Consider the following 19,008-nt stretch of genomic DNA (forward strand, 5'->3'; position numbering starts at 1 on the left):
GATTAGGGTCTTATGATCTAAACCAAGCATCTGGTTTTGTTGCTAGAGGGATCAAAATTAAGGTGGGTAAGTTATGTTAAATCTTATGGAACTTTGGTTAGACCTCTCTTGGAATACTCCACATAGTCCTAGTTGTCATATTATAAAAAGAAAACAAACAATAGAGTGAGTGCAAAGCCACAAATTTGAAGGAATACATATCAGGAAAAAATGAATAGCCTGATAACTTTCTTAGGCAACATATCTTGTCCATACTGCACCAACCGCTGCCAGTGGGCTATAGACGTGCAGCAGCAGCGTGTGGTTAAGTGCCTTGCTCAAGGACACACATGCTGCCTCGGCTGAGGCACAAACTAACAACCTTCAGATCGCCAGCCCAAAGACTTAACCACTTGGCCATGCGCCAACATATATGGTTAAACCAGTACCTAACAGAGGCTTTTAACATGCTGATTGGTTTCAATAGAGTGATACACAAAGAATGCTTCCATTTATGAGGGAGCAATACTAGAGAGCATCTATATAAACCAAATACCAAGGAATTCAGAAGAATCTTGAGAACATGAAACTCGCTAATATAGGGAACAATGGAACTGAATAGAAATGATGCATTTAAAGGGAAGGAGTAGGGAATAGAGTTTGTGTGCTGATAGATTTAGATAAGAATAGACAGCAGATGGTTTAAGTTGAACATAGAAGCTGTTGTGGATTGGTTAAGTTTCATGCAATATATCCTTTGCATTCAACACCATCATACCCTCAAAGCTAACCAACAAGCTCCAAGACCTAAGCCTTGATATCTTCTTTTGCCACTGGGTACTTGATTTCCTCACTTGAAGACCCCAGTCTGTTTGGATTGGCAACAACATCTCCTCCACAGTCACCATCATCATAGGTGCACCACAAGGCTGTGAGCTTAGCCCTGCTCTGCTTGCTTAAATACTTAAGACTGTGAGGCTAAGTCTAACTCCAACACTGTATTTAAATTTACTGATGTTGGCCAAAGCAAAGATGGTGATGAATTGACATATAGGTGGGAAATTGAAAATCTGGTTGAATGGTACCACAACAACAACATCTCATTCTACTTCAGCTAAACCAAAGTGCTGATTATTGACTACAGGAAGATGAAATAGAAGATCTATGAGCCAAAGTTCATTACGGGATTGGAGTTAGAGAGGTTCAGTAACTTTTAATTTCTGGACGTTATCAAATCAGAGGATCTGCCCGGGGCCAGCATATAAATGCCATTACAAAGAAGACATGGCAGCATCTCCACTTTCTTAGTGGTTTGCGTAGATTTGGCATGTCATCTAAAACTTCGACAAGCTTCTATAGATGAACAATGGAGAGTATCCTGATTGGTTGCGTCATGGCCTGGTATGGAAACAGCAATGCCCAAGAATAGGAAAGTCTTCAGGGACATAACTAATGTCCTCCTCCTTTAAATAATAGGGTTTCCCTTTCTCCACATCCACATCATCTCCATTTCTGGGTTATCAGTGTTTAGCCCATCTTACTTCTGCCTTAACAGGATAGAGTTCCTCTTGCTTTCATTAACCACCCAATGAGCTTCCGCATCTGACATAGTCCACCATCTTCAATGGAATCCTACCACCAAGTGCATCTTTACTTCCCCCCCCCCCCCCAACTCTCTGCTTTCTACTGGCATCGCTCCCTCCATGATTTCTTTGTCCATTCAAACCTCCCCACTAATATCCATCATGGCACTTATCCTTGCAAGTGGCCGAAATGCTGCACATAGCCATTCGTCTCTTCCCCCACCTCCATTTAGGGCCCCAAACAGTCCTTCCAGATGGGGCAACAACTCACCTGCAAAACTGTTGGGGTTATCTTCTGTATCCAGTGCTCTCAATGCAGCCTCTACATTGGTGAGACTCGATGTAGATTGGGGGAACACTTTGTCAAATACCTCTGCTCCATCCACAAAAAGCAGAATTTCCAAATAGCCAACTATTTTAATTCCTATCCCCATTCCTATTCCAACATGTCGGTCCATGGCCTCTTCTTCTGCAATGAAGCCACTCTCAAGTTGGAATGGCCCTTTGCCTTTTCCACCTATCACTTCCCAGTTTCTTACTTCATTCCCCCCACCCCCACCTAACTGCCTTCACCTCTCACCTCCTAGCTTGTTCTCCTTCCCCTTCTCACCTTCTTATTTTGGCATCTTCCCCCTTACTTCCCTTACAGCCCAGTCCATTACAGGAAAACTCCGCCTAACATTTGAGCACATCTACAAAGAGTGCTGCCACAATAAAACAGCATCCATCATCAAGGACCCCTACCATCCAGGTCATGCTTTCTTCTGATGAAGGGTTTCAGCCCAAAACGTCAACTCTTTACTCTTTTCCATAGATTCTGCCTGGACTGCTGAGTTCCTCCACCATTTTGTGTGTCCTGCTGTCTTCTCACTGCTACCACCAAGAAGGAGGTACTGCAAGTTCAGGAACAGTTTACCTCTCAACCATTAGGCTTCTGAACCAAGATGGATAACTTCACTCACTACAAAATTGAACTGATCACTGAATACAACCAATGGACTCACTTTTAAGGACTTTACAACTCATATTCTCAGTATGTATTTACTTAATTATTTATTTTTTGTACTTGCACAGTTTTTCTTTTTGCACATTGGTTGTTTGTCAGTCTATTTGTGTAGTTTTTCATTGCTTCTATTATATATTTTGTTCTACTGGGAATGCTTGCAAGAAAATTAATCTCAGGGTAGTATATGGTGGCATGTTCATACTTTGATAATAAATTTACTTTGAACTTTGAAACTTACAATGTACCTAGAGTGGAAATGGAATTTCAGACCCTTTTAAACCTCAGTAAAAAATTGATTTAATTAGTAAAACCTTTAGGATTATAGTAAAAATATGATTATAAAGAAAACAGTATTTTCTGCAAATAATGAGGACAGCAGATACACATCCATTGCCATTACAGAACATTAGCTCTGAGCAGCTTAGACGCTGCAATTTTATGAGGTAATTAATGTAGTGTAATTTTAGAAGTGAAAAGATTGCCAGAAATGCCTTGAATAAACAATGTTGGATAGTTCTCTGGCTAAATGTATGTGCACTGAGTGTACTGTCAATTAGCCAAGTTATCATATCTTGGATACTATGTTACAGCAAGATAATTTTTCCACCTCAAACTATGTCACATTTCCAGACTTTTGTTTAGACATCTTTGTCAATAGAAATTATCAAGTTATGAGATTTTAAAAAATATGTTTTAGGTTAAAACTTACTTTAAAATGGTTAATTTTTCATGAAAGTCATAATCCGCTAATCTCTAGACAAGTGAAAAGTTTTCATAAACTAATTGGAATTTAGCATTTTTTCCAGAATTGCAGTCATAGCAATTTGGTGGCTTGTCTCCAAAAGTGATAAACAGTTTAGCCTCCCCCGTTCCTATTTCTTACATTCTTACACTTTGTTAACTAACTGATGGAACATAAAATTCAAGTATGATGAGTTAGAAAACAAGGTATTTAATATCCTCAACTGAATCATATTTGAGCAGTAGAAAATAAACTGACTTTTAGATCAAAGTTCAAAGTAAATTTATTATCAAAGTACATGACCATATACAATTCTGAGATTCCTTTTCCTGTGGGCATACTCAACAAATCTTTAGAATAGTAAGTACTATATAACAGAATCAATGAGCGACTGCCAAACTAGGGCTTTCATCCAGAGTGCAAAGGCAACACACTGCAAATGCAAAAAGAAGAAACAATAATATAAATAAATAAGCAATAAATATAAAGAAGCTGAAATGAAGAGCGTTTAAAAGTGAGTCCATTGGTTGTGAGAACATTTCAATGACAGGACAAATGAAATTGAGTGAAGTTATCCCCTTTGTTCAAGATCCTGATGGTTGAGGGGGACTAACTGCTCCTAAACCTGGTGGTGCGAGACCTAAGGCTCTTGCATCTTCCTCTTGATGGCAGGAATGAGAAGAGAGCATATCCTAGGAGATGGGGGTCCCTGATGATGGATGGTACTTTCCTGCGATAGTGGTTCATGTAGATGTGCTCAAAGGTGTGGAGGGCCTTACCTGTGATGGACTGGGCCATATCCATTACTTTTTGTAGAAACTATCCATTCAAAGGCATTAGTGCTTCCGTATCAGGCTTTGATGCATCCAGTCAATGTACTCTCCACCACACATCTATAGAAGTTTGTCAGTGTTTTAGATGTCATGCTGAATGTCTGCAAACTCCTAAGGAAGTAGAGGTGCTGCTGTGCTTCCTTCATAATTGCTCTTACGTGTTGGGCCCAGAACAGGTCCTCTGAAATAAGAACCCCAAAGAATTTAAAGTTGCTAACCCTCTCTGCCTCTGTCTCCCCAATCGCTTCACAGAGGTCGTACCTGGACCTCTTGTAACTTTCTTGGTAACCAGACTCTCATCTGGCTCTCAGCAGATTTCAAATCTCATGGTTCATCCAGGGCTTCTAATTGAGGAAGTCTCCGAATGATTTAGTGGGGACACACTCACCTACAGCTGTTCTAATAAAGTCCACAACAACAATGGTGTATTCATTCAGAACCCTAGATGAGCGCTTGAACGTGGCTCAGTCCACTGACTTGAAGCAATCCCATAGCCATTCCTCTGCCTCTTGTGACAACCTCTTTGTTGTCCTAATCTCTGGAGCTTTACTCCTTAGCCTCTGTCTGTTTGCATGCAGGAGAAGGCCAGCCAAGTGATCTGATGTACCAAAATGCAGTCTGGGCAAGGGATGCTAGGCACTTCTTATCTTAGTACAACAGTAGTCCAGTATGTTAGGACCTCAGGTGCTACAGGTTATATGCCGATGGTAATTAGGTAGGGATTTCTTCAAACAAGCCTGGTTGAAATCTCTGACTATGATTTGAAATGCTTTGGGATGGACTATTTCTTGTTTGGAGGCGGTTTCACAAAGTATCCCAAGCGCTTGATTATAGTCGGCTGCTGATGGTATGTAAGTTGCAATCAGGCTTACAGAGGAGAATTCCTTCGGTAAATAGAACAGATGGTATTTGACTGTTAGATGTTCAAATTCAGGGGAATAAGAGTTTAACAAAACCACCACATCGGAACACCAATGAGAGTTTATCATAAAACACACACCTCATCCTTTTGCCTTTCCCAACTCAGCAATTAGGTCCATTCTGGAAATTGAGAAGGCTACAGGTCTGATCGCTGTATCTGGCATGCCTGGAGAAAGCCACGCTTCAATCAAGCATACAATGGAACAGACTCTCAGTTCTCTTTGTACAGCAGTCTTGCCCTCAGATCCTCAATCTTGCTCTCTAGCAACTTCATATTTGGCCAACAAAATGTTGCATTTCAACATATTTTACAGTGCGGTATGATGCACAAAATAATGTTTGGAGTCAGACATCCAAAATGCTATCAATAGTTTGTCTTGGTCCACCCAAGTAGATGCTGCAGCCAAGAATGTGCACCTCAGAAGGCTAAGGAAACTTAGCATGTACCCATCACAGCTTGGTATTGCAATTGTTTTACCCAAGACCACAAGAAATTGCAGAGTATTGTATACAGCTCAGCCCATCACAAAAACAAACCTTCTCTCCAAGGAATATGTCTGCACTTCATGCTGCCTCAGAAAAGCGACCAACATAATCAAAGACCTCTGCCATTCCAGACATTCCCTCTTCTCTCTCCTTGCATCAGGCAGAAAATACAGTAGTTTGAAATCATGCATCACCAAGCTCAAGGACAGCTCCATAAGATTCTTAAATCGGCCTTGTGTACAAGACCGTAGGTCCATTAGGAGCAGAATTAGACCATTTAGCCCATCAGGTCTGCTCAGCCATTTCATCATGGCTGATCCATTTTTATGTGATTCGTTTGTATGATAAAGATGAAGTCTTGACTTCACAATCTACCTTGTCATGGCACTTGCTCCTTGTCGTCTGTTTGCAATAACTCTTTCTGTAATTGTAACACTTTAGGCTGCATTCTGTTATTGCTTTTTGCTTGCACAGTCTTGTTGAACTCGTGTTATGAAAGATCTGTATGGCTGGCAAGTAAAACAACTTCACAGTATCTTGGTACCTATGACAATAATAAACTAATTATCAATTGCCAATTCTGAAATTTATTCTGTTAAATAAAATAAATTAGGAAGGCATATGGTGCAGTGTCTTCTTTATTTTATTACTATTTCATGGATTTATGTTGTACTGATAGAATTTTGGACGTCTGACTCCAAACATTATTTTGTGTATCATATCACACTGTAAAATTTAATTGTTACAATTGAAACTAAGTGCTACCTCAGCTGGTGTTAACTGGATCCACTTGTGGAAGATTGAAGAAATATGCATGCAAAAGTCACATTCAGGTTGCAAAACACTTCATCTTTTTATTTATTTTCCTGGGCTTTGTGGGCTTACTAGTAGCTACAAGGCAATATGAGTAAGTAGCACGCTCAGGCCACTGAAGACAAGAATGTATCCACAGCAGATATTTATCAATGGATGTAGTTATAACTATTTAACAAATACCACCATTCCTTTGATACACAAATATTATTGAAGTGGTTTATAAATACAGAATTTCAGTGTGTAACAATTGAGCCACTTGCTCAAAAGTGCTAACAATAATGAGTGATTAATGACTATTTAAGTTACTTAGATGGAGAATCATTGGATGGTTAAGGATGCAGCAATGAGGTCAGACGTGCAAAGGCTAAATGACGTTAAAACCTTAGATATTAATATCCTAGCACAATTTTATTTGATTTGGCTTTGAAGGAAAGTGTGTTTTTTCTATATATTTTTAATGCCAAAACTTTATTTATTTTACACCATTAGCTGGTATCCAATCGTTTTCTTATATAATACTGCAGATTAATTGATATCATTAACTCTCTCCCAGTAAATAATTCTTTCCCAATCTTTTAAAAATATTTCCTCCCTGATCTTTGCTTTATAATCATTTACCTGATTAACTAAAGTCTAGATAAAGTCAGAGCCAAAGTAAAAGCAAAAGAGAGGGCATACAAGGAAGCCAGAGGTAGTGGGAAGATAGAGGACTGGGGAGCTTTTAAAAACTTGCAGAAGGAAAGCAAGATGGTCATTCGGAAGGAAAAGATGAATCATGAAAGGAAGCTGGCGACTAATATCAAAGAAGATACTAAAAACTTTTTTAAGTATATAAAGGGTAAAAGAGAGTTGAGGGTAGATATAGGACCAATACATAATGACACTGGAGATATTGTAATGAGAGATGCAGAGATGTCAGAGGAACTGAATGCATATTTTGCATCAGTCTTCACAGTGGAAGATGTCTGCAGTATACCGGACATTCAAGAGTGTCAGGGAAATGAAGTTTGTGCAGTGAAAATTACAAATGAGAAGGTGCTCAGGAAGCTTAATGGTCTGAGGGTGGATAAATCTCCTGGACTTGATGGAATACACCATCAGGTACTGAAGGAAGTAGCTGGAGAGATAGCGGAGGCATTAACAATGGTCTTTCAAAAATTGATAGAGTCTGGCATGTACCGGATGACTGGAAAATTACAAATGTTACTCCACTGTTTAAGAAATGTGAGAGGCAGCAGAAAGGAAACTATAGATCTGTTAGCCGGACATCAGTGGTTGGGAAGTTGTTGGAATCGATTGTTAGGGATGAGATTATGGAATACCTGGAAGCACATGACAAGATAGGCCAAAGGCAGCATGGTTTCCTGAAAGGAAAATCCTGCTTGACAGACCTACTGCAATTCTTTGCGGAAGTTACAAGCAAGGTAGACAAAGGAGATGCAGTAGATGTGGTGTACTTGGAGTTTTAGAAAGCCTTTGAAAAGGTGCCACACATGAGGCTGCTTAGCAAAATAAGAGCCCATGGAGTTACAGGGAAGTTACTAACAGAGGTGGAGCATTGGCTGGTCGGCAGAAAACAGAGAGTGGGAATATTCTGGCTGGCTGCAGTTTACCAGTGGAGTTTCATAGGGGTTGATGTTGGGACTACTGCTTTTTATGATGTACAGCAATGATTAGGACTATGGTATTAATGGATTTGTGGCTAAATTTGCCGATAATACAAAGATAGGTGGAGGAACAGATAGTGTTGAGGAAACAGACAGTCTGCAGAGAGAATTACATAGTTTAGGGGAATGGGCAAAGAAGTGGCAAATGAAATACAATGTTGGAAAGTGTATGGTCATGTACTTTGGTGGAAGGAATAAATGGCAGACTGTTATTTAGATGGGGAGAGAATTCAAAATGCAGAGATGCAAGAGGACTTGGGAGTCCTTGTGCAAGATACCCTAAAGGTTAACCTCCAGGTTGAGTTGGTTGTGGAGAAGGCAAATGCAATGTTGGCGTTCATTTCTAGAGGTATAGGATATAAGAGTAGAGATGTGATATTGAGGATCTATAAGGCACTTGTGAGACCACACTTGGAGTATTGTGTGCAGTTTTTGGCTCCTTATTTTAGAAAGGATATACTGACATTGGAGAGGGTTCAGAGAAGATTCACGAGAATTATTCCAGGAATGAAGGGGTTACCATATGTATTTCCTGGAGTTCAGAAGACCTCATAGAAACATTCCAAATGTTAAATGGCCTGAACAGATTAGATATGGCAAATTTATTTCCCATGGTAGGGGATTCTAGGACAAGAGGGCACGACTTTAGGATTGAAGGACATCCTTTTAGAACTGAGTCATGGAGAAATTACTTTAGTCAGAGGGTGGTAAATCTGTGGAATTTGTTGCCACGAGTGGCTGTGGAGGCCAAGTCATTGGGTGTATTTATGGCAGAAATAGATAGATTCTTGATTAGCCAGGGCATCAAAGGGTATGGGGTGAAAGCAGGGGAGTGGGGATGAATGGAAGAATTAGATCAGCCCACGATTGAATGGCGGAGCAGATTCGAATGGCCTACTTCTGCTCCTATATCTTATGGTCTTATAGGGCATGTAGAAATCAAACATTTTCTTCACGTTGAAGCATAGTTGTTGCGGTGATAACAAAAATACTTCTAGTTTCTATGCTAATTTGTCAAACCATTATACTTAGTGTCATCTATTTTGTCTTTAGGTTTTTGGGTTTATTAGCTGTGATACTTTTCCAGACATCAGCAGTTTAGTGGTATGGATCTTTTTCAAAAATGGTACACTTCCACAAGCATAAAATAACAAACCAGAAACAATACTAAATTGTAAGAACAAATTGTTAATAAGATAATAGACTGGTTGAGAGTAGTGCAGTTGATAATATGCATATGAACACTCAAAAGATATTAGACTAAGTAACATAAGCTTGTAATCAAATTTGAATTCTGTGTGAAAAGAGGCTGAAAAAGAGGGTACAAATTTAAGGTAAGTTAAGGTCACATCGGGTGCAGTATATGAGAGCAGATACCCTTGCACAAGTACTGGAGATTTATAGTAAGCTTTGGAAGAGTTAGTTGTGCATGGAGAATTGAGGGGCAGAAATGAACTTGGTAATTGTTAATAGAGGTAAACAAGGAAGAACTGTCTGGGAGTCCAGAAAGAGCATCCATTGTACTTTTTCTTTTTTCATGGTTTCTTTGCTTACTACTCTTCATTAATTGAAATATGACCATGCTTATCCACTGTGTGGCTAAGCACAGCTCCAATGCTATCTTCAAATCTGAAATCTGAATCACAGCTGGCAATGAATGAACTTACTGGAGCAAGAGATGTCACCTAGCTTCTTGCTTGATGTCAACAAACTAACAAGCTGATTGTTGGCTTCAAGAAAAGGAAGTATGGCAGCAGCTGAGAGAGTTAGCAGTTTTAAATTCCATGGTGCTAACATCAGGTGATCTGTCCTAGGCCCAACAATCATAACATGCAATCATAAGAAAGTAAAGATGCTGGTGTGCTAGTGTGTTTTCCTGAGGAGACCAAAGGAGTTCTGCTTGTTGTTAAACACTAACAAACTTCTACAGGTGTATTGTTAAAAGTATTCTGACTGGTTTCATCATGGTCTGCTATGGCAATTTGAATGCACAGGTACTAAAGCTGCAGAGAGTCATGGACTAGTCCAATACATGACAGACACGTCCCTCCCCGTCATCAAGTCAAGTCAAGTCACTTTTATTGTCATTTCAACCATAACTGCTGGTACAGTACATAGTAAAAATGAGTAGTATCTACAGGAGACACTGCCTCAAAAAGACAACCTCTATCAACAGACCATCCAACCCTTGCCTTTTTCTCACAGCTACTAGTGTACTGATGAAAGGTAACCTTGAACATTTTGCAGTGACAGGAAATATTGATGGAAGAAAAAGTTGTAGATGACAGCACATGATATTCATGAGTTACATCAAGGGATGGACAGGCAAAAGATTTGAAGAGCTTGTTAGAACTTCCCAAATTAAAAATAGATGGAAGATCATGTTCGCCCGCGTCATATAACATGACACATAATGATGATGATTGGTGGACAGGAGGAACAGAACCTGAAGTCCTGCACCACTGCGTTCAAGAACTGCCACCTCCCTTCAACCATTCAGGTCTTGAGCAACATCATAACCGTTTTGACCATCTCACACTAAAATGAACTTTATATTTTTTGTTCTAATTGTACTTTTCTGTAAAAAGTATATACTCTATATATGTTTCTTGTGAAGGCTGCTTTTTGATGTTACGTTGCTGTGATCCTGCTGCAAGTAAACTTTTCATTGCACTTGTGCATAATAATAAACTTGACTTTGACTTATCAGATTTGCAAGGACTCTTGATTATTTCAAGATTATGTGCCCTTAGTTTTCCTTCTATTCAATTTACTGTAAGAAATTTAATTTTTATCTATCCACTAATTATTTGGCTTTTCTTTTAATGCTCTATTTAACTTACAGATGTGGATGAATGCCATGAGGGGACTAATTGTTCAGGTGGACAGTGCATAAATACAGATGGATCCTATATGTGTAGATGTCAGACAGGGTTTACACATTTACCTGAAGCAGAACAATGTATTGGTAAGAATCATTAAAAACATTGGAACTTTATTTTGGTATTAAAGTATACTGTACTATACAGATTGTAATATCTAGGATATATTGCAGGTGCATGAAAGTGCACAACTCGAAGAATGTCAAGCTCATTACCTACAAAACAACAGAAAATAAGATTTAAAAAAAGAAGACCTGCAAGGTTTTACATCTTATTTCTTTGTAATGCTTTCAAAAAAATTTGGTCCCAGGCTGCTTAAAACAATAGCCTTCCCATTTTGCCACCAAAAATGCTGGTTCAATCTAAGATCTGGTGCTATTTATCTCTATTCTTACTTTAAATTTAGTATTCCCCAAAATAGTACATTCAGGCATAGCCTAACACTTCGGCAGTCTTTTTTAATTGTAATCTTCACAGTGTGCACTGATGACCCTACACCTACCATGCAGCATCATACAAGCAACTTAATACAGGCAAAATCACTGAAGGTCTGCAAGGGATTTAGAATACCTAAAAGTATATTTCATGTTCTTTTGTGCTGGTTTCAAATTTTCATTTGTGTATACTGTAATTGTTTTGCATTATTGTTTGTCAAAGATCATTGACATTTCCTATATTTTCAATGACAATAACCATGCATTGAATTAAATAACGTCTATTCAAACTTATCTAGAGATTTGATCATGATTATTTCAGTATAGAGAGGTTGGAAATGGATATTGGAAAAGAAACAGTAAAGGCCATTTCTGGATCAAGAGCCATCTAATGCAATTTCCCCATTTGATGCATATTAAATGTGGTCAGTCCCCCTCTTATGAGAACTTCACATGCAAATGGTCCACATTGCCCTAGTTGCTCCTTTAATAGAATCATAATTATACATCATGGAAACAACAGGTTCTGTGTTCCAATTTGTCCATGCTGACCAAGGTGATTACCTGAACTGGACCCATATGCCTTCATTTGGCCCATTCTTTGACATTTCCCATTCATGTTTCTGTTCAATGTCTCTTAAATACTGCATTTGTAGCTGCCTGTACCACTTCTGGCAGATCCTTCTATATGCTCACCACAATGAATGAAAAAACTTGCCCTTCAGGCCTCCTTTAAATCTTTCCTTTCTCACCTTCAACTTTCTTTTGTTTTAGACTTCCTACCCTGATTATCCATCCTATATTATAAAGCACATGATTTTAAGCATCTGAGATCATCCCTTCATTCTAGTGAAAATAATTGCAGCTTATCCAGTCTATAGTTATGGATTTCAGTCCTGGAAGCATTCTTATGAATCTTTTCTGCACCTTGTGACCTCTCTCAGGTACCTAGGTGTCTGTTGTTCAACGCCGTTGTGGGTACCCTTAGGCCTTAATAATGCTGTTTCAATTTGGGTCCTGACTAACTCAACCCACCCTATCCCTCCAATTCCATGAACTAATAAACTTCTAGTGCCCCATTTGCTTCAGACCAATGCTCATCCTCCCTTCTGTTTTCTTTTTATCAACTACCTAACTGACTCTGCCTCCTCAACTCTAAGGTTTTGATCTACACTACGATCACTGCTCTCCGAATAACAACTATTAAGTAACTACAGTGGCCAAAATGCTCATTGACACACTGTGGCAACACCTCGTACTACACCTATTACTCATAATTTAACATTATTCCAAATTTTAATTAGAACTTAGTATTTTTGAAGATACAAGCTTATCGTGTATTAGAATGGTATTTCTAAATATTCCATCCTATTGCTTGTATTTACTTAGATATTGATGAGTGTAGTTTATATGCTGGCTCTCTATGTGGCATCTGGAAGTGTGAGAATACTGTTGGTTCCTATCAATGCATTATGGGATGCCAGCCAGGATTCCAACGTACAGCTATTGGGGAATGCATTGGTAAGTACTCTTACAAGTAATTAGATGATGGATTCAGAATGTTTTAATTATATAATGGTTTGTTGACTTGATAATTTTAACCCATGCGTTATTGTTAATGGAGCTACATTTGGTTGAAGAACATACCATTTGTTTGATCCAGTGATTTCACAAGACCACAAGACATAGGAGCAAAATTTGGCCATTCAGCCATTGAGTTTGCTACATCATTCTATCGTGGCTTACTTATTATCCCTCTCAACCCCATTTCCCTGCCTACCCCCCATAACCTTTGACACCCTTACTAATAAAAAATCTATCATATCCCCCATGACTTGGCCTCCTATAGCAACTTGCCTACGGGGGACTACTTTTGAAACAGACTGTTTTCTCAACTTATTTTGCAGTTTCTTTAAAAGGAGTAATTATGCATTGTTGATATCATTTAGTGCATATATGTCAAACTCAAGGCCCGCGGGCCAAATCCGGCCCACGGTGGAATTATCTTTGGCCCGCGAGATAATATCTAATTACTATTAAAGCTGGCCCCAGTAATCGAAACGCCTATGGCGTATGATATGGCTAATGCTGAGTTTATTCAGGTACCAGGTTTTCAGGGTTTTTAGTGTTTATTCGGCAGTCTTGCTCGGCAGTCTTCTTCATAAGAAACGGAATTTGTAAAGTGAAACACTTTGTAGTTATAGCAGAGACTGAGACACATGAGAGCAGGCTGAAAAAACAGAGGCAACGAAAGCTGTGTTCGCACGCGTCCGACTGATCCGGCCCGCATGAAGCTGCATTTTGCTCAATCCGGCCCGTGACCTAAAATGAGTTTGACACCCCTGATTTAGTGTATAAAAGTGTGCCATCTTGGTTCTTAAAAAAATTGGATAAACTGTATGAGATGGTAGAATTAATCTGCATGCCTATGTAGTTAATATGCACAGTAAATCATTATTACCTAACTTTACCATGCTTCAATATTGTAGAAAAGTATTATAGTAGCTAGAATGCAAACAACTCTTTCACTCTTGTTATTAAATGCTTACATTTAACAGATCATATTAGTATTCCTAATTTTCTAACACTTAAAAAATTGTTCTTTCACCAATGGCAGTTCACACTGGTGACGTGCATCATCCTTGAATAGAGCACTACAGCTTCAAAGCAGATCTATTGGCCCATCTAGTTTGTGTTAAACTGTTAATATAAATCATAGAACAGTACAGCCCAGGAACAGGCCCTTTGGCCCACAATGTTATGCCAAACCAGTTAAATTAGTAATCAATTTGCTAACTAAACTAATTTCTTCTGCCTACACAATGTCCATATCCCTCCATTTTCCTCACATTCATGCACATATCTAAACGTCACTTAAATGTCCCAAGTGCCTCTACCACCAGGCAAGGCATTCCAAGTATATAACCATATAGCAATTACAGCACAGAAACAGGCCATCTCGGCCCTTCTAGTCCGTGCCAAACGCTTACTCTCACCTAGTCCCACCGACCTGCACTCAGCCCATAACCCTCCATTCCTTTTCTGTCCATATACCTATCATCTGTAATCTACCACTCTCTGTAAAAAAAAATCCTGTCCCTCACATCTCCTTCAAAATTTACTCCTCTCACTTTTAAAGCATGCCCTCTCTTAATAGACACTTCAACCCTGGGGAAAAAGATACTCTCTGTCTACTGTATCTATGCCTTTCATAATCTTACAAACCTCTATCAGATCTGCACTCATCCTCAGCCACTCCAGAGAAAACAGCCCAGGTTAGTCTAACCTGTCATTCTAGCATATGCCAGGCAGCATCCTGGTAAACTTCTTCTGCACACTTTCCAAAGCCTCAACCTCTTTCTCATAATAGGGTGACCAGAGCTGTATGCAATACTCCAAATGTGGCCAAACTAGAGTTTTATAAATTATAAATCTGCAACATATCTTCCTGACTTTTAAACTCAATGCCTTAACTAATAAAGGTACTGTAAGTATGCCATATGCCTTTTTAACCACTCTATCAACATTTGTAGCCACTTTCAGGGTGCTATGAATGTGGACCTGGACCATCTGCTCATTAACACTGTTAAGAGACTTGCCCTTAATGATGTATTGTCTCTATACATTTGACCTGCCAAGGTACAACACTTTACATTTAGCTGTGTTAAACTTCATTTGCCATTTCTCCACTCATATCTGCAAATGATCTATATTCCACTGTATTCTTTGTTAGTCATCTGTAGTATCCACACACCACCAATCTTAATATCATCTGCAAGCTTACTAACCCATTCATCTACATTTTCATCCAGGTCATTCATATACATAACTAATAGCAGAGGTCCCAGGCAAAATCACTGTGGAACACCTCTAATCACAAACTTCAAGCTGGAATAAGTCCCTTCAACCACTACCCTACGTCTTCTATGGGCAAGCCAGTTCTGAATCCAAACATCAGTTTACCATTGATCCCATGCACCTTAATCTTCTTGATGAGGCTCCTGTGAGGGACCTTGTCAAACACATTACTAAAATCCATGTAGACAACAGCTCTACCTTCATTATTCACCATCCTCACATCATCAAAAAATTCTTATCAAGTTAGTAAGACACAACTTGTCCCATACAAAGCCATGCTGGCACTCCATACTTAGCCATGATTTTCCAAATGCTCATAAATTCTATCTCTAAGAATTCTCTCTATTAACTTTCTACCACTGATGTGAGACTTACCAGTCTATAGTTTCCAGGATTATCCATGGTAACCCTTAGGTTCTCCTTAAATATTTCTCCTTTTACCCTTAATCTGTGACCTCAGTGGAAAGAAGTCTGCTTGCATTAACTTTATATATATCTATTGTAATTTTGTATACTTCTATCAAATGTTCTTGTTAATCATGTTAAGATGTGAAAACCACATATAGAGATACAGGAGATGGGATGTTTTGTTGAAGTTGTATAAGACATTGGTGAGGCCTGATTTGGAGTATTGTGTGCAGTTTTGGTCACCTACATACAGGAAAGATGTAAACAAGGTTGGAAGAGTATAGAGAAAATTTACCAAGTATGGCACCAGGTCTGGAGAACTTGAGTTATAAGGAAAGATTGAATAGGTTAGGAATGTATTCTTTAGAACTTAGGAAATTGAGAGGATTTATAGAGGAATACAAAATTATGAAGGGTATAGATAGGGTAAATGCAAGCAGACTTTTTCCACTGAAGTTGGGTGGGACTTCAACCAGAGGTCATGGGTTGAGGGCGAAAGGTGAGAAGTTTACGAGGAACATGGGGGGAAACTTCTTCACTCAGAGGTTCATCAGAGTGTGGGGAATGAGCTACCAGCAGAAGTGGTGGATGCAAGCTCGACTTAAGTGTTTCAGAGGTTTGAATAGGTACATGGATAGAAGAGGAATGGAAGGCTATGGTTGTGGTGTAGGTCAATGGGAGTAAGCAGTTTAAATGGTTTCAGCATGGTCTAGATGACTAGATGGGCCAAAGGACCTGTTTCTGTGCTGTACTTCTCTATGACTCTATCCAATAGTTTCTCATCTTTTCTTTTCAACCTTCTTAGGCATAATTGACAAAGTTTGGAGTTTTTTCTTCCTCCCCCCCCCCCCCAGTATATATCATTTACTGTTTAATTCCAAGTTATTCAGAGGGCAGTTAAATATCACTGATGATATGAGCTGGTGTCAATGACATGTACTTTCTCAAAGAACACAATGGAACATTTGTGTGTATGATAATTTAAGAGCATTATAATCATTTACTCTTATTCACTTAACTATTCCCTCTTCCAAATGGTTACATTTTCCATAACTAAATTCTGAGAATTCAACTAAGTCTCTAGAATTTTCCCATTTTAGGTACTCCTAGAATTGAAAATAACTTCCACTCAGATTTTATGGATCCTTAAATGGTTGATAAGGCATATGTGGAAACTGCAGACTCTTCCTTATATAGAGCAGACAGTGGCTGATGGGATTGGTTGGTGTACCAGGTTGAAGGGTGGCTGGCTTCTTTTACCACAACCACAGGATCTTGATGATTTTCATATTATTGTGAATGCTGATTCTCCACTTTGAGTAGTAGTGAACCTGATATTCCCAAACTAGTAGGGTTGTTATTTATATATATATCTAGATATCTCAATTAATTAGTTAATTAATCCCCCCATCCCTTATGGGTGGTGTGTATGTGCATTTTTCCCTCAATTGCAGGTCCTCTGCCAGAGGCCTGGGAGCTTGTTGTTTCTAGTAGTACGCTCTTCTGCACTGAGATCGCAGATGTTGTTCCTGGGACTTGTTGGAGCCACTCTTCCAGTCCAACTGTCACAGCTCCAAATGCTCCTATCACCACTGGGATTACTCTGGGTTTAATCTTGCACATCCTTTATATTTGCTCTTTCAAGCCCTGTTATTTCTCTATTTTCTCATATTCTTTCTTCCTGATGTTACTGTTATTTGGGATTGCCACATCTATTACTATTGCTTTCTTCTGTTCCTTGTCCAGTATTACTATGTCTGGCTGGTTGGCCATTACCTGCTTATCAGTCTGTATTTGGAAGTCCCATAGGACTTTCTCCTCTACTTTCTTGGGTGGATCCCATTTGGACTTGGAAGTGTCCAATCCATACTCAGAGCAGATATTCCTGTACACAATTCCTGCAACTTGATTGTGTCATTCAGTGTATGCTGTCCCTGCCTGCATTTGCACCCTGCTACTATGTGCTGGATGGTTTCAGCAGATTCATTGCATCTTGGGTCTTGTCTGGTGTGATAGATAGACCCCAAGAACAATATTTTTTTATATAGGCTTTGAATCTTTTCCCCAGTCATCCTGGTAATGCCTTTCCCTGATAAAGCTCTGAATAGAATGACTATTTCTTGTAATCTGCAGTTGAGTGTGCAACTACAGATTACAAACAGAAAGACACTGAAAGACAAAGGTGAGTTTGTCATATGGATTGGACATATTAGTTATAGATTATAAATCACGTATCTGTACAATAGTACACTGTCTGGTTGATGTACTTGAAAGGAGAGGTGGGTATGGTAGTTCAGGTTTAGGGAGTAATAGTGAAGAGGCTCATGGTACCCTAGCTCCACTGAACCTTATTTCTCCATTGCTAATTGTTGGTGACAGATGTAACTGCCCATAAAATTCTCCAAGTGACTGTCATGTCCACAGAGATGGCAAATTTGTACAAAGAAAGAAATTGAACATTCATAAAATTTGCTTAATAGCAGGTTTTCTTTATTGTCAGGTGCTACTATTTATCATCAAGAGGGGGACAATTGACCGTTATAGAATCAGCATTGCATTTTGACCCAACTCATCCATGTCAACTATTGCCCAGTGAGCTCATCCCATCTGCCTGTGTTTAGCCCATAGCCCTCTAAAATTCTCCTGTGTACTTGTCTAGATTACTTTTAAACTTTGCTCATAACACATAGGAGCATTTCTTTTAATGCCCTGACCAAACAGGAAACTATCAACTTTCGCCTTATACATACCCACAATCTGGGTCTCCACCTCCGCTGTAAAGGGTCTCCCCTCAATTTTGAGACTATGCCCTCTAGTTCTGGATACACCCACCAGAGAAAACAACCCCTCCACATCCCCCCCCCACGTCCCCCCATCTAGTTCTTTCAACATATGGTTCAATGAGATCCCCTCTTTTCACAGAGTACAGGTGCAAAGCAGCCAAACAGTCCTCATATGTTAATCCTTTCATTCCCAGAACCATCCTTAGAAACCTTCTCTAGACTCACTCCAATGAGAACATACCTTGTGCACATCTCAACCACTATTCCTTGCAGCTCATTGCAAATACACAGCACCTTTTGTGTGAAGAAGCTGCACAATGTCCCTTTTAAATCTTGCCTTTTAAATCTATCCCTCTTACACACTCTTCCAGGGAAAAAGATTTTGTGCTTTCATCCTGTCTATGTCCTCATGATTGTGTATACCTCTTTCAGGTCACCCCTCAATCTCCTACATTTCAGGGAATAAAGTCTACACAACCTTTCCAGTAACTTAGACCCCAAGTCCAAGTAACAGCCTGATAAATCTGATTTAGTATCATATTTCCTATAACATGGTAACTAATACTATACACAGTATTCCAAGTGTGGCCTCACCAACATCTTCTATAAC

At 39.2% G+C, this 19,008-nt stretch overlaps 1 protein-coding gene across 1 annotated transcript in view; it reads left to right on the forward strand.

Moving 5' to 3' along the window:
* The window catches only part of LOC140724740 (latent-transforming growth factor beta-binding protein 2-like), a 411,525-nt gene that overhangs the window by 316,992 nt on the left and 75,525 nt on the right, over nt 1-19,008 (forward strand). Inside the window, exons 26-27 of the mRNA XM_073039256.1 lie at nt 10,879-11,001; nt 12,739-12,870. Of these exons, the coding sequence (XP_072895357.1) occupies nt 10,879-11,001; nt 12,739-12,870 (255 nt within the window). The remainder of the gene's footprint in view (nt 1-10,878; nt 11,002-12,738; nt 12,871-19,008) is intronic.

This window comes from Hemitrygon akajei, chromosome 3 (assembly GCF_048418815.1).
Source record: "Hemitrygon akajei chromosome 3, sHemAka1.3, whole genome shotgun sequence".
In the NCBI taxonomy this organism is placed as follows: domain Eukaryota; kingdom Metazoa; phylum Chordata; class Chondrichthyes; order Myliobatiformes; family Dasyatidae; genus Hemitrygon; species Hemitrygon akajei.